The 16,735-nt window shown below is 41.1% G+C and overlaps 1 protein-coding gene across 4 annotated transcripts in view; it reads right to left on the minus strand.

Moving 5' to 3' along the window:
• Nucleotides 1–1,385: 1,385 nt before the first annotated feature.
• LOC125723767 (signal-induced proliferation-associated 1-like protein 1) overlaps nucleotides 1,386–16,735 on the minus strand; it is a 168,155-nt gene continuing 152,805 nt past the window's right edge. For all 4 annotated transcript variants that reach the window (XM_049000498.1, XM_049000497.1, XM_049000499.1 and 1 more), the window contains one exon: nucleotides 1,386–6,244. In XM_049000498.1, coding sequence (XP_048856455.1) covers nucleotides 6,101–6,244 — 144 coding nt within the window. In that variant the 3' untranslated portion in view covers nucleotides 1,386–6,100. The remainder of the gene's footprint in view (nucleotides 6,245–16,735) is intronic.

Consider the following 16,735-nt stretch of genomic DNA (forward strand, 5'->3'; position numbering starts at 1 on the left):
GCTGAGCACTAATGTGTCATTTGCAAATTTAACAAAGGAATTTGAGCTGAGTGTGGCTACACAGTCGTAGGTGCAGAGGGTGTACAGCAGTGGGTTTAAAACGCAGCCTTGTGGAGCTCCCATGTTGAGGGTGATTGCACTAGATACATAGTTGCCTATGCTCTCCACCTGGGGTCTTCCTGTAAGGAAATCCAGAATCTATCCGCTCAGTTGGTCACTTAGTCACAGATACCTCAGCTACAGTAGGTGAACAGTCTGAGAGGGACTATGGTGTTGAATGCTGAGCTGTGATCTATAAACAACATTCTCACATAATCCCTCCTCTTTCCATCCTCATGAGTGAGGGTAGTATGTAGGACATGAGAAATGGTGTCCTCGGTGTATCTGTTGGTGCGGTAGGCGGACTGGTGTAACTGTCCACAGGAAATTGCATGTTTGTGTGTTGTACTATTTTTACACATTGGACCACACACACAGATTTGTAAGTATCTTGGGATTCTTCATTCATTTCTATGTGGAAAACTCTAATCCCAACATGACAACATTTTAACACCTACCCAGCCCTATCCCTGACCATAAGAAACCAAACAAATATGAGACTGTTGATATTTTTAGCTTTTGGATTGCATTCACATATCTTTTTGAGGACCTGAAAAACTTGACTAACTTGGACATTGAATGGGTGTTTTTTCCAGTTTGTACCTTGACTAATATCTTGGAACTCGACCATTCCTGCTAAAACTTGTATGGGTCGAGATGTGTTCACCTCTATCAATTCAGACCTTGAATGGGCTTGGTGGAGAAAAATCTATCCTCAACTCTACTGAAAAGTCGGAACACAGCAAAAAAACAGACCTGCTGAAACTTGTACAGATACCTTTTGTTTGTGTGCTTTATCAAGCGTGTATTAGTTTTATATTGATCGTCAGTGCTTTTTTTACCACTAGTTAAGTAGGTAAATAGATTTAAACAGGCAATTATTTGGTGGTCTGGAAAGGATTAAATTCATTTACATTATTGCTTATACCATTTTTTTACTAATTTCTGAGTCTTTATAGGAATTTTCAGTCACTGTCACTTTTCCCCTTTGCTTCCTGTTGGTAATTCAATACACTTCCTTTGATAAATTGTCAGTAAGTGGTCTGTTCTGCACGAGGAACCTTAAAGTAACAAGAAAACACATTTTCCCAATATCATGAATTCATTTATTTACCCCATTAAGTAACAGCAAAAAAAATCTCTTTATATCAGGCAATCAATAAGACGTAAACATCAAAAATGACAGCACTTCATTTATTTTAAAGAAACCTATTACTATTGTAAATATTTTCTATTTTGAAACTTAATGATTTACAAAAGATTAGTAAAATATGTAAACATATTTTGTATATATATTCTTGTAAATACACACAATCTAACATTTTAAGAACATTTTGTACATCGGGAGAAAGAAGAATACTATTGAGAGAAAAACATGCACAATGAAAGCAGCTTTAATACAAATACAGTAGATGTAAATCATACACGAAAATGATATTAAATTAATATTTCTATGGGATGTTTATAATAATATGGAACAAAACTCAAAGAAACAAAAGAGGTAAGCATTCACATGTAGGGCTCCAATTTTAAGTAGTGGTCATATGTGGGAGGGGGCAACTATTTAAGCTGACTGTAAACAACAGACAGAGGAAAAACAAAACACAAATAGATAAAGGTACGCAGGCAATCACCCAACCTGAAATTTACTGACGCATTCAATTATTTTCAATGTTTTCCGTAGCCACTACAACTGAATTAGGGAACACTCACTTCTCAGTGAGAACACCATTGAGGAAAAGAGAGATAATCACAGACTGTAGATTGCTTTTAGCCCATTGCACTACACAGGCTTGTCATCACCAAAGAAGCTGTCAATACAACTGAGCATGAATAATGGCTTATAGATTCTGACAAATATGGTCAAAATACAATCTATCAAATGTGATAATAGATCACAAATTTGCCTATAATGCTTGCAGTTGCAGAGGTCACATGTTGTACTGTACAGTAGCAACACAATATAAGGCTAGCAGTCCATTTCACAGCTTCACAAACATCACAGAAATAAACAGCATCTTTTAATCATGTAAATATATGTAATAGAACTTTAAGTCAAAATGGGAGCTCCTAACTATTCAATTAACTAATATTTGACACCAATTTTACTTTACACACAATTATTTGTAAAAGAAATGTGTTCAACGTATTGACCTTTTTATCATTATTTAACATAAATAGTCCTTGAGATGGTTTGGTAAAGCAAGACGATTGTCGTCACAGTATGTCTTTACACATACTAAAGACATTAAGTTGTAAGCTATGTAAACCACTGGGATGAAAAACGTTTCTGCTAAGCCAACACTTTTATAAAGTGTTTCCCAGGCATTTATAAATGTGACATTCCCAGGCTTTTTGGGCATGAGTCTATTCTGCAATTATGGATCACTCTTAACAAAGGAAAAACTTCTTGTCTTCCATTTTAATAAAAACTGTACAGTATAATGTACAACAATCAGTTGATTAAAAATGTCTGTCCATGACATAAAAACTAATTGAAAGGCAGATTTTTTTTGCAGACCATTTCGTGTTGCAACAAGGTTTAGTTGCAAATCTAGTATATATTTTTTAGTCTTGCACAAGCATCACCCATGCCACTAAAATAGTATCAGAATATGATAATGTACATGGTGCCATTTGTAAAGCTGTGCTTGTAAAATGATTCCCTTGATTTGTACGGCTTCTTGATAAATCATACATGCACTCACAGGCTCCTCACAGGTCAGGGAAGCAGCTTTATACATGGACCTGAGCAGATAACCCTGAGTCCACAACTTGTCTATGGCAGCTTATATCCATTGAAGTCAACAATCACGACTTGTCAATGGTTCTCTTATGTTCACATATAATAATCTTATTAAAATTTTAATCTGTGAAAGATTTATGCTTTATGTTTACAAAATTTATTGATAAAACAGACATAATCAGTTAAAAATCATCAAATTCAGAGAATGCCTCATTATTTTATATTCAAATAATGTCTTATTATTGCATCAGTGTTGCCATAAGAAACTAAACATATACCCATAGCTACCTCCCACGCACAGAGCCAATGAGGCATATCCGCTACTGCAGTGTAATGGCCAGGTGTGTGGTTATCTAGACAGCAGCTGTTCCACTAAAATGCCACCACAAAAATGACATGCAAACCTATTTGCTGATGCCAAAAAATTCTGGTAACTAAGAAGCATGTTCATTGCACAGTGCCGCTAAACTGTGTGTAAATCAAAACTAATGAATAGCAAGCTTTTTTAGGCAATGTAATGGAGAAATACTTCATGTATAAAACAAATTAACTGCACAGTATGACACTGCAACTAAAACATACTCAAACAACATAGCTAAAATATACTCAAACATTATTTGTACATGTAGCTATCATTGACATAATTAATTTGTGCAAAATGTCAATATATTAGCATAATTTCTACAGAGTTTTCGCTAATGATACCCATCACTGACAGATTTCCCAACATAACCATCCATAGAGTATTGCCATCCATTTGTTCTATTTTATCATTTTTTTGGAGAAATGATCACACTGATTTCATTATGTAAGGCTGCATGACCAACATAACTCAAATAGCCTTATTTTACAGCAGGATGAAGAGTCTTTAAACAAAAGCACTTAAATCTGTGGTAGTTCCTCTGTTGCATTTGACAGAATGGTGCTAGTTTTTTTAAATTTGTATAGCAGTTTTCACGAACTAAACATGTAAAAGCAACAGGGTAGCTGGTCATGTTTTGATGTCTGATAAGATGAGCTACCATAAATAGATCATTAAATATTAAATGTATATATTTACATCTTCTTGTAATAAATATTAATAGTCATCCATTTTCCTGCGATTATCATGAATTTCACATGGCAAGTGCCTGGGAACAGGCTACCAAGGAACCCAATTGGGCTCCACCTGAACTCACTATGTGCAGCCATACTAAGGCCTCACCATCCACATGATGAATGATGGGAGTCATTGTGGTGTTTTTTGGGTGGCAAGTACGAGAGGGGAGGATGCAGACAGACCAGGCCTTGGCAATAGACACTGGCTTTGGGAAAGTGGAATATTACCTCTGGAGGGTGAAGGGTATCAGCTAGTCCACCTTCCATCTACACATAGAATGGGTTCTAGAGCAAAACCTCTCAATTACAGATGGAGTCCCAGCTATTTTAGAGTTCCCCATATTGAAAGTCCTATAGAAAGTATGGCAATAAATAAAAATTACAGGAGTCAGTAGCCATCCTGGAAAAACTAGGTAAGGTGCTTGAATGTGGGGAATAATAGCGTTACTTGGAGGGTGTGACTGAGAAGAGTGGTCTCCTCAACCGTTTAGGTGACTTCTGACTAAGCAATGGGTTGTCTATAACAAACAACAAGTTCCAAGAATAGGATGCTCAAACAAATTTGCCAACCCATTCTTATGTGGTCCAGATTCAATTCATTATATGGATGATGATAATGGTCATTTTTAAGTGATGTATGACATCTGTTAACTATCTTCAGGAAAATGGTGAAAAGGTGAGATGAGGTTAAGCAAACCTTACAAAATGCATTATATCACTATCAAAATGTTTTCATATTCATCAGGGAATGTATTTGCTGACCTTATTTCTATAGAACATATCTACTGAATTATGTCTGGAGTCCTTTTTTTCTCTGAGTATTGATTATGCAGGTCAGGTTAAGATGGCAGTTATAACTAAACAGGTTGCTGCATTACCTGCCAACAACATTAACAAAACCATTATGCTTTTCAGCACCGTAAGCAGTAAATTTAGGGTATCACAATAATTTACTATCATCATTAATTTATGGTCTATAAATATGTATTTAAAGCATCGCACTCAATAAGCCATTTCAAAAAAGAACATAATATATCCCAATAATCCTTTGTAATAAGCTGGCAGCAGAGTTTAGTTTGAAGAAATGAAGAGTGGTAAAAGTGAATGTTTGTGTTTCCTCACCAATGCTTTCATTTATGCAATACTGCCTGCGGCTTAAGTTTCTATCAGAAAGAAAGTCTTTGCTAAATACAGATATTCACCATCATCTGTAATCATCTTATCCTTCTCTGCCGAGCCACTTAATGAGGCTGTGACTCCAGTCTTTGCCTTCCCCTTCTCTGCTAGGTGGTTGTCACTGCACTATTTCTGTCCCTATTTCTCTCTCTCTCCTTTGCCTTTTTCTACCCACTTCTTAGATCTATTTTACTTAGATTTACAAATATTGGTTTTCTGTCTTCACATTACTGTATTTAAATTGTATTTATTTTGAAAATGAAATTCAAACTGCATACGGATACGGAATTTCTGTTAGATAATTCTAGAATGCTATCTTACAGCTTTTTAGCCCTCTAAATAAATATCCAATAATTACTGTAACCCAAGTATAATACTCAAGGCAAAACATCTAAAAGATTCCAAATCTTCAGTTTGTCACTAAAATGATTTCTTCATCTGTATTATACTCATAATTTTAGAATGTCAAACCACATACCCAAATAGATATTGACCGTATTGTAACTCAAAGTATATGACACTCCCAGTTGCATCTAGAAAAGGTTATGCTGGTCCTGCCCCCTTCTCCTGTCCCCCTGATTTCCCTGACAGAGAACATAGAAGGCTACTGATATCCTTTATCTTCCGTACAACATAAGTTCTCTTTATAAAATGTGTCCAGAAGAGACAATATACGTATTTTCAGTTGGCTCTGAACACAAGTTAAAATCTAAAACTGAAGGCAGAATATCCTGTGCATCCATGAGTGTCTGGATTACTTATAAATAAAACATTAAACCAATAAATATTCAAGAAGATCTAACAAAAAAACATTAAAATTGGCTCGATTCCCAAAAACAGACACTGTACATTTAACCCTGTGATGGAAAAAGAAGTTTTAAATAAGCTCTACAATGCCCATATTCAACCGGAATTCTGGATGAGTCTACCTTGGTTCTATTACGACGGTGCCAAAAGACTTTTCCTTCTTCCCACTCTGGATTAGCTCATATCAATAGTGTTGAAGACCCACTCTGTGAACTTTTTGAGCTTAGCTGAGGCCGTCTGGGATTCTTGCAGCAGACGCTGGTTTTCTTGACGTAGACTTTGGATCTGGGTCTGCAACATCATCTTTTCTTCCCTCTCCTGAAAACATTAAGATGAGTAAGTAACACCTATATGATCCACTTATGGACAGGGTTCGATATTGAGATTCCAAATTAAAAATTATTAAAAAAATTTCAAGAACTGGGAAATCAATAAAATGTAAATCACAGTTCTACTTGTCAAGTCCTTCTTGCACTTATCGAGTCCTTCTTGTAAGTAAACTATAGGGTTAATGCACGATGACATTTTCTTTTTTTTTGCCCAGCAACCCCCCTTTGGAGGACAACTTTATTTTTAATGACAGTTTCAGTTACAAAACTTTAGAGAAGCTGTACCTCACCCACCCACATACTCATGACATGATTCCCTCCTCAGCACAACACATAAAACAAAACTTTTGACAATAAATAATAACATTAAACAGGAAAGGAGAGAGAAGAGAGAGACTTGACAAGACGTACAACACAGACACACAAATGGACAGACAGACGGACAGACAAATATATAGACAGAAATAAGGTGTCTGTATATTTGTATCAGCTAAATAAATAAATAAGTAGATGATGTGTGGGAATGTTGGGAATTAATTAGATTAGTTAGTTAATAGTTTTAAGATGGAATGTAATGTATAGTATGTGTTTGTTGGGAGTTCACAAGCAAGTCTAGAGGGGTGATAAAAGAACCCAGGAATTCTTGGAAATGTGGAAGTTGATGCTGTAATGTTATTTTTTCCATTAATATGTGAGAAGACTTTTTGCCAAAAATGTTGAGTTGGGGGATACGACCAGATGGAGTGCAAATACTTATCTACAGTTTTTAAAGTACAATGTGAACAAATATCACTCTCTAAATCCCATGTTGTGCATTTTGTGCTGGGTGATGTGTACTCTGTGGAACACCTTATACTGTATAAGTTGAACATTAGTGTTATTAGTCATTGTGAAGGTGTTCTGACAGATTTGGAGCCAGAATTCATTATCAGGAGTGAATGACGGATCTTTTTCCCACGCTTCAATTGGAATGGGAATCATTGAATTTGCCATAGATATTAGTTTATATAATTTTGAGATTTTTTATTCTGATTTGTTATTTTGAGTATTTCTTCTACTAATTGGGATGGCTGCAGATTGTATCACGATCGCCGATGAGGCGGGTGAGTGCACGGGCAGGCAAGCAGGCAAGGAGCAGGCAGACAGGCGGAATACGGGGAAAGACAGGGATTTAATGAAGGATTGGGATGGGCAGGACAGAACACTAGTACAAACTTCTACTGACATCAATGACGGACCAAGAACTAAGGCAAGACATGGACTCAAATAGACAAGACAGAGCAAAATAACAAGGTACAGTTGGATACGATCGGGGAAGCACACGTGGATAATCAGGGGGGCGTGGCACACACGAGGATCGTACGAGCCAGGCGTGACAGATTGTCATGCCAGGCTCATCCGATCCTCGTGTGTGCCACACCCCCTGATTATCCACGTGTGCTTCCCTGATCTTGCCCAGCTGTGTCCGATTATTTTCGCCCAGTCTTGTCTATTTCAGTCCATGTCTTGCCTTAGTTTTTGTCCGTCATTGATGTTGGTTAGCATTAGTCGATGTCTCCTAGCTGGTTATCTTCCCTTCCTTTAATAAATCCCCGTCTTTCCCCGTATTTCGCCTCCTTGCCTGCTTCCTGCCCACTTGCCTGCCCGTTCGCTTACCCGTATTACCCGCTTGCCCGGCAAAACTCTGACAGAATGACGGACCTCACGACGGAAGCATCTTCCGTGACCGAAGAGGAGTACCTCGGTCTCGTAGATCAGGTGCTGTTCTGGGTCGCCCAGCCCGGCATCCAGGAAGATCCCAGGACGTGGGAGCTGGTGAGCCAGAGCCGGTGTTCTATAAATTCATCCTACCCGTGAATCCGTCCTACTTACGCTCACCGCGCATGTGCTTCTGAATATTTTTCCACTTTTGCGGAACGCCCATAAATCCGTGCTGCTCTTGTGGTTAACGTTACCTGCGGTGAGTATATAAAGATATATATTTATTTTTTCTTGTTTGTCAGATTTTATGGTAACGTTTTCTTGTTTGAGTGATTTTATGTTAACTTTGATTGTATGTTAACTGTAACAGTTTATGAATATACTATTAGTATATTTTAAGACAGAACACATGTATAACGTTATTTTTTATGCTAACCTGTAGTAGCTTGTCCTAGTCGTACACGTTGTACACATTTTTACCGTTTGTGTGGATTTATTTTATATTGTTTTCGCTACACAAATAATTACTAACAATTGAACTAGCTACCTAAATAGTTTTCATGGCAGCGAAAACACCTAGACTCTAAAAATCAATGCACCAAAGACAATCAAATGATCCTTAAGTGTTCATATGATTCTGTAGATAATAGGAAGGTTAAGTAAAACTTAATTTTAATGGTCATGACAATTTTTTTACTTTGTGGACACTCAGATTAGTTTGTATTTATTGCTAAATTGCCCATTGATTTTTTTTTCTTCATTATCACTAATTCATCTTTTTTCTTTATAGAAATGGAGAATAAATGGACAGAGATTTATGATTTTCTTTCTGTGGGATCATACCCATCTGGATTCGAGAAAGCACAAAAGCAAAATTTAAGAAGATATGCCTCAAAATTTACTCTAAAGGGTATGTTTGTTTTTTTTACTAATTACTTTTTTTTAATAAAAGTAATATATAGCACTATATGTCAAACCATTACAAAACAAAAACAAGAAATTACTTGTAACATGCACATCAGCTACAGAATTAGTCAAACAATTGAATATTTTTAATAATAGCCAATATTATGTTTTTTTTAATGTTCTTTATGTAGATGGAGAACTCATTCCTCAGGGGTCAGGGGAACCAGGGGCCCATCCCAGGGAAAACAGGGCTGGGTACAATGGTACAATCCATCACAGGGCACAATTACACTCACATTCACACACTATTATCAGTTTGGCCACCAGTCAGGCTACAATGCATGTGACTATAGGAGAAAACCATAGCACTTTGAGTAAACCCACCAAACACAGGGACAACATGCAAACTCTGCACACAGAGCCCCAGGTGGGGAATTGAACCTGCAGTCGTGAACCCCTTGCCCCCGTTTTAACCATGTCCCTATAACCAATGTTACTGTGCAAACCTAGATGGAGAACTTCAATATGGAACAAGGAGAGTGATCAAAACAAAAGAGGAGGCCAGGTCAATCTTCAGTGAGTTCCATTCATCACCTTTGGGAGGGCACACCGGGATCAACAAGACACGGAATACCATATGTTCCAGATTCTACTGGTATGGCATGTCAGTGGACATTGAAAACTGGGTATGTATGAGTTGATGTATTTTCTTCAAATGAATGTGAAGACTCTACAGGCATGAAATGTTTTTATATCCTTTAGATCTTGGAATGTGATGAGTGCCAAAAGGTAGGGAGGCCTTTGACAGCTGTACAGACACTGGAGTGTATTAAGGTAATCCATAAAATTTTTTTAGAGACATTAAGATGCTAAATGGCTATAAATAAATGCATGCAGTATGTATATACAGTTCATACTCCAATCTCTACATGTACTTTTACAAATTTCAAATTGTATTTACTAGTATTTACCCCAAGAGTAAATACACACAAACATAGTGTGTTTTTGTTATAGGTGTCTGCTGTGTGGGAGCTGGTTGGAATAGATTTGACTGGACCATTGCCTAAAACCACTGATGGCTACCAGTATATCCTTACAGCGACAGATTACTTCTCTAAATGGGTTGAAGCATTTCCTTTGAAAGGAAAGTCTGCAACTGAAGTTGGAAGGCATCTCTGTTCCATGATTTACAGACACGGATGTCCGAAAAGAATTCTGTCAGATCAAGGAAGAGAATTTGTCAATGAAGTAATGAAGTAATGAATTTCTTTCTTTGTTTATTTAAAAATTTATTTATTTAGTATTTAATAACTTTGTTTTTCTTTTAAAGCTCAACCGCAGCCTGTGTGAGATGTTGCACATTGAGAGAAGTGTAACTGCAGCCTACCATCCACAAACAAATGGACTGGATGAAAAAACAAACGACAATATAAAACGGTTGGTGTTTTATTTTTTTTGGATGTTTTATTTTTTGTGTGTTGTGACCAGATTTGTTATATTTACTAATTTTATTATTTTTTTATTTTAAATTATCTGTTAAGAGCTCTGAAGAAACTGGTTAACAACCAGCAGAATGACTGGGACATCTATCTGGATGCAACATTATTTTCTTTAAGGTCAAAGGTCCATACAACCACTAAACATTCACCATTTCTGCTTATGTACGGAAGAGAGGCAGTGTTTCCTTCACAGGTTCCCATTGAATTGCCAGTAAGTACAATTACTCATATCTTGACATAGTTTAGCATAGTTTCTTGTGACAAGGTGATTGCAAGCTAATGAATTGGGGCTTGAACAGCCATGGCAATTGCTTCTGAAAACAGCTACGACATGTTCCGTTTTTTATATATCTATTTTATAATCAAATATAAGGTCTTGTAGTTTCAATGCAGATGTTTGTGCTGTTTTTGCAAACTGTCCTGTGGTAGAACTATGTCTTGAAAGTTTTCCACAGCTTTCTATGTACATACAGGGGGTGTAGATGTTTTCACCTTTTTATTTCTTAAATTGTTTACATTTAGGGGCAGCACGATGGGTTAGTGGTTGGCACTGTTGCCTCACAGCAATAAGGTCCTGGTTTCAAATCCGTTTGAATGGGGCCTTTCTTTGGGGAGTTTGTTCTCCCTGTGCACAATTGTTATAATTTGTATGACTTTTCAACCTGTTTTGTTTCACTTCATGTTAAGGCCATGCAGGACAGGGAAAATGTTAATCATAAATTGTGATTTCTGTCTTGCCATTGTGATCTTACTTGTTAGCTTTCCACAATCATCCTCCCTGATGAAGCAAGTTACGGTGAGTTCAAACAGTTGAAAAACAAAACAATGGAGGGCATTAAAGCTACCACAGAAGAAAATATAAAGAAATCACAGGAAAAGCAACAGGCAGCTTATGTGAAAAGGGTGCAAAAGAAATACAAAAATGTTGTGTACAAAGTTGGAGATGAAGTTCTTTTGGCCAACATAAGAAAATATGGAAGGAAGGGTGGCAGAATGGAACCTGATTTCTCTGGACCATACGCTATAGAGACAATCAGTGGGAAAATTGTAACACTAAAAAATCGCGAAGGAGCAATATTGAGAAACAAATATAACATCAGCCACCTGAAGCCATACAGAAGGAGCTCACAACCCACTGATCCATTCAACGACCCTCCTTGTGTGGAACGAGTCAAGCCCACGCTAAGACCTCAGCAGTCTTTGGACAAGGCCAATGACCCAGAGGTAATCAAGCACAACTTGAAGAGACCCTCTGTTATTGTTTTTGCCAAAAACATGCAAAAACATATTGATGGCTCAGATGACAGCACCCCTCCCCCTGACAAAAAGAACACAGGCACCACAGGCAAAATACCAACACAGGACAAAAACCCTATATCAAAGAGAACACCCCAAGAAGAAGGTCTTGTCTTGTAACTACAAAGCTCCCAGTTGGCCAGTTTGGCCCTGTCCAGTTGGCCAGTTTGGCCCAGTCCAGCGTTTTGTGTGTAACATTTACTTTTTACCTGTTTGACCAGTTGGTCACAAGTTTGTTGCTTGAATTACAGATGGGTGAACAAAATAACAGCATGATCAGATAACTATACACAAAATAGTTAATCTCTAAACGATGCCAAAAATATGTTTATGTATAAACAGTTTTAAAAATTAGGAAAGGGTGAGCAACCCAACTGACTATTTAGTCCACCCTCTGTATATTACATGTTTTATGTTTGCATGAGTTCAGTTTGTCTGCTTCATTACAAATTCTTTAGATATTTCTTGCTTTTGACTTGGTCTGATGGACCTCTTTATTGTAACACTAACTGTTTTACATTTGCTTTTTAGTGATGATGCTTTGGGCTGCAAAGGACACTGGGAGAGTTGAAGCAGTTGTTGGCCCATACAAACTGTATGATCATTCTTTTCGCACCCTGCAGGGGAATGAGTGGCTTTCGGATGAAGTAAGAGAAGGAAAATAAGTTGTCCAACATATTAATACGGTAGTTTTGCATGTTGCCTATAAACCTGTTGTCTGCAGGTTATTGATGCATATGTGCACTACATTTTGGAGAAACAACAGAAAAGTATCAATTATGAAAACAGTTAACATTTGTCCATTTTTAAACTACATATTCAATCTATAAAAGACAAGATTATTTATTTTTTACAGAAACCAATACACCAGATGTGTGCAGTTGTGGCAACATCTTTGTTTACTGGCAAATTCCGAACTCTCATGAAGGTAAATCATAACATAGTGTAACATTTTATATCTTGCATGATTAAGTATTACTAACTTACTCTTACCACTTACCACAGATGAAATTTCCTGTGGTGGAGAAGTGGGCATGCCCCGTGAATGTTGGAGCCCATTGGATACTTTTGGTGAGTGGGAATTAGGAACACTATATCATTGTGAAACAATAAATATTACAATTACATATTTTTTATATTATTAAAAATATCAACTAATATTATGTATGTTTGATTGCATCAAAATATTTCTAGGTTGTCGACATTCCCCTCAAAAAAATCATTCTGATAGACCCATTTGGAAATGAAGCCTCCTATGAGAGGAGAATTTTGCGCAACTGGAGGTATCACAGTTCAAGTATATTGAATATTTTCTTTTGGAAAAATTATAATGTCTTTACTTTGTTATATGTGAATGTAATGACCTTTATGTTTTAGGAATTTTATGAAACAGAGAGGGGATGATGAGAACAGAGCAACATGGACAGTAGCAACCCTGCAACACAACAAGCAGAGAGATGGTAGCAGTTGCGGCGTTTTAATTTTGAAGGTAAATGTTTTAAAAACTTTTCATTGATGCTTTTAAACCTATTCCAGTTTATAATTTGTTGTATACAGGTGTTGGTTTTGCAGAAGGAATAATAATGACACAGCTATCATTGCTGTGTGTTATTTATTTGTTGTTGTGTACAGCGACCTTGAAATACCCAAAAAGCACATTTTAAATAAATATTTGTAGTTGTTCTATTGATTTCTTCAGCTTTAGTTCTATACCAGCAACATTGCACTTCATGGTGTATTGCATATGCTGAAATGAAAAGATTTATGCTGAACCTCAGTTTAGGGTCGAGGATATGTACTCATATTGTGACAAATTTATAGTGATATTGATATACTTGTTTATTCTTTTTTGCAGTTTGCTGAGCATCTCCTTTCAGAGGGAGACATCAGTCGAGTTCAGACGACTTCAGATTTCGTGACAAATGCCCGATTGGAAATAGCCTGTTCCCTCCTGGAATATCAGGGTGGGTTCTAGAGTAATTAAATATCCACAATAATCATCTAACTGTGTTGCTTCAGTCATACACATTTCATAATAAAAGCACAAAAAGCTTATGGGAACTTCTGTGTGTGTAGGCAAGGCATTGGACTACTGTGTCATTTGCTCCATGATGGAAGGCGATGCTGACAAAACCTTAATTGAAATGGTAAATTTTTGCAGGTCATTAAATATATACAACAATATATATAGAGTATTACTTTGTTCTGTCTACAAAAGATTCTAATTTATTACTTTTTTATACTTACAGGTCCAATGCGACCACTGCAACAGATGGGCACATTTTCAATGTGCAAATTTTGATCCAAAGAATCAGTTTGCTTTCATTTGTACAAAGTGTTTGTGAAAGTTTTTTTTTTTCTTTTTGGCTTCAAATACATATTAAAGTACCAGTACTTTTGTGTTGTCATTTTGTTCAATTCCACCACAAAATAACATTATACTTCATGGGGTTGAAGTGTGTCATAAAAAAATCCTACCCCACTTTATGGTAGCATAATTTCATGGGGTTGAAGTGTGTCATAAAAAAATCCTACCCCTCGTTATGGTTGTCATGCCCGGCTCGTCCGCTCCTCGTGTGTGCCACGCCCCCTGATTACCCACGTGTGTTTCCCGGATTGTACCCAGCTGTGTCCGTTTGCTTTTCATCAGTCTTGTGTATTTAAGTCCTGGTCTCCCCAGTTTGCTTTGTCTGTCATTGATGTTAGTGGCGTTACATGTCTCCTGCTCCCCGTTACCTCATTAAACCCTCGTTTTCCCGTTATCCCGCTTGCCTGCCTGCTCCTTCCACGCCCTACCGCACGATCGCCGCTTCACCCGTACCCGATCGTGACAGAATGACAGACCACAAAAGGAAAGGCCCCCGGAGAAGGAGGAGAGGACCGGAGGAGACGATCCGCCTGGGAGCCTGTTCGCTCTCCCGGCTATGGATCACTTCGGAGGAGAATGAGAGGGAAGTACCCGCTCTACCTCCAGCCCGGAAGCTGACCACACACTACCCCGATCCCGTGTGGAAGTACTGGCTCTCCAGTGAGGATGAGGACGAGGAGCCCTTCCTCTACCCTTACCCGGAGCTGATCCTTTCACCGCCTGTTTTTCAGGACATCGCACCACCTCTCGCCGCCGCTGGGCGCCGGAGAAGGAGGAGGAGACCGGCGATTGCCTGTCCCGAGGAGCTCCCTCCGTTAACGCCCACGGACACACAGCTCTCTCCCCCTGCAGTAACCACCCCGGAGGCGCTACCCGCGCCTCACTTAGGGAAGCCGGTGAACTGCGCCTCCCAGTTCTTTGCCCTCCAGGGGTTGTTCTGGAGGATCTGGGGGGAACTGGTCCCTCCAGTAAGTCCGGAGGTAGCGGGGCTAGCGGAGCGACTCCAGAGGAGCTTTGCAGCATTTACTCCCGCTTCCGACCCCGAGGAGCTGGTGAGTATGGCAGAGGACGTGCGGCAGCTCTTATTGCTCCAGAGGGCTGCAGTCCCCGCTCCCGTGCAGCCGCCATTGCCGGCGGACCCCGCTCCCGTGCAGCCGCCATTGCCGGCGGACCCCGCTCCCGTGCAGCCGCCATTGCTGTCGCCGCCGCCTGCGCAGCCGCCTTCGCTGCCTGCTGCAGCTCCAGGGCAGGCGCCCCCACTGCAGCCACCTGCAGCTCCAGGGCAGGCGCCCCCACTGCAGCCACCTGCAGCTCCAGGGCAGGCGCCCCCACTGCAGCCACCTGCAGCTCCAGGGCAGGCGCCCCCTGACCGCGCTCCAGTCCCTGACCGCGCTCCAGTCCCTGACCGCGCTCCAGAGGCGCCCCCTCCGCCTGCAGCAGCTCCAGAGGCGCCCCCTCCGCCTGCAGCAGCTCCAGAGGCGCCCCCTCCGCCTGCAGCAGCTCCAGAGGCGCCCCCTCCGTCTGCAGCAGCTCCAGCTCCTGTCCCTTCTCCTCCAGTGACTTTGTCTCTCTCACCCCGGCGAACTCGACCCCGACCTGGGGTCATGTCTGTGTCCCGTAAAGGGAGGGGACACAGACGCAGGGCTGGGGTCCCGCCCGCCCTGCCCCCTGGCTCGCCCTGCCTCGCCTGCGCTGGGGCTCGGTTGGCGCCTGCGGGTCCTGGCCCTCCGGGTCGGTTGTCGCCTGCGGGTCCCTCTCCGGTGCCTCGTCGCCCTGCCTCGCTCCCCTCTCCGGGTCCTGGTCGGTCGCCTGGGGGTTCCCCGACGGCGGCTCCTCGGTCGCCTGCGGGGCCCTTACCTCCGGCCCTTCCCCGGACGTCGCCGCCTGCTGCGGCTCCCCCCTCCTCCGGGCCTTCGCCCTGGCCCCTTCCTGCTCCCTCGTCCCCTTCCCCGGTGCTCCCTCCTGCTCCCTCCCTGGCCCCTCCGCGGGTCCCTCGCCCTGTCTCCTCTGCCCCTTCTCGGTCCCCTCTGGCTCCGGCCTCCCGGCCGCCTGCGGCCCCTCCGGCTGCCGCCCGTCGCCCGCTGGGTCTCCCTCGGGCTCCCCTTTGTTCCCCCTCCTTGTCTCCCTACGCCCCTGCCTTTGTCCCGCCTGTCTCTGCCCCTTCGTTTTTTGCTCCCCCTCGCTTCGTTCCTCCCGTCTCTGCTCCTCGTCCTCCTGTGTTCCCTCCGTTCACTCCTGGCCCTTGTGTCCCACCTGTGCCCTCTGCTTCGCCCTTTCTTGTCTGTCTGTCTGCTTTCCCGGCCCTCTGTCGGGTTTTGTCCTTTGCCTTGTCCCTGGCTGTGTTTTGTGCCTCTGTCTTGTTCCCGGTCCTGCGTTGATTCTGTTCTTGTTTTTCAGGTCCTGTTTTGCCTCGTCCCGTCCGTCGCCCCCTTCCTTGGCGCGCCCGGAGTAGCGCGCCTTTGGGGGGGGGTTCTGTCATGCCCGGCTCGTCCGCTCCTCGTGTGTGCCACGCCCCCTGATTACCCACGTGTGTTTCCCGGATTGTACCCAGCTGTGTCCGTTTGCTTTTCATCAGTCTTGTGTATTTAAGTCCTGGTCTCCCCAGTTTGCTTTGTCTGTCATTGATGTTAGTGGCGTTACATGTCTCCTGCTCCCCGTTACCTCATTAAACCCTCGTTTTCCCGTTATCCCGCTTGCCTGCCTGCTCCTT

The sequence above is a fragment of the Brienomyrus brachyistius genome, unplaced genomic scaffold (genome assembly GCF_023856365.1).
Source record: "Brienomyrus brachyistius isolate T26 unplaced genomic scaffold, BBRACH_0.4 scaffold51, whole genome shotgun sequence".
Taxonomy (NCBI): domain Eukaryota; kingdom Metazoa; phylum Chordata; class Actinopteri; order Osteoglossiformes; family Mormyridae; genus Brienomyrus; species Brienomyrus brachyistius.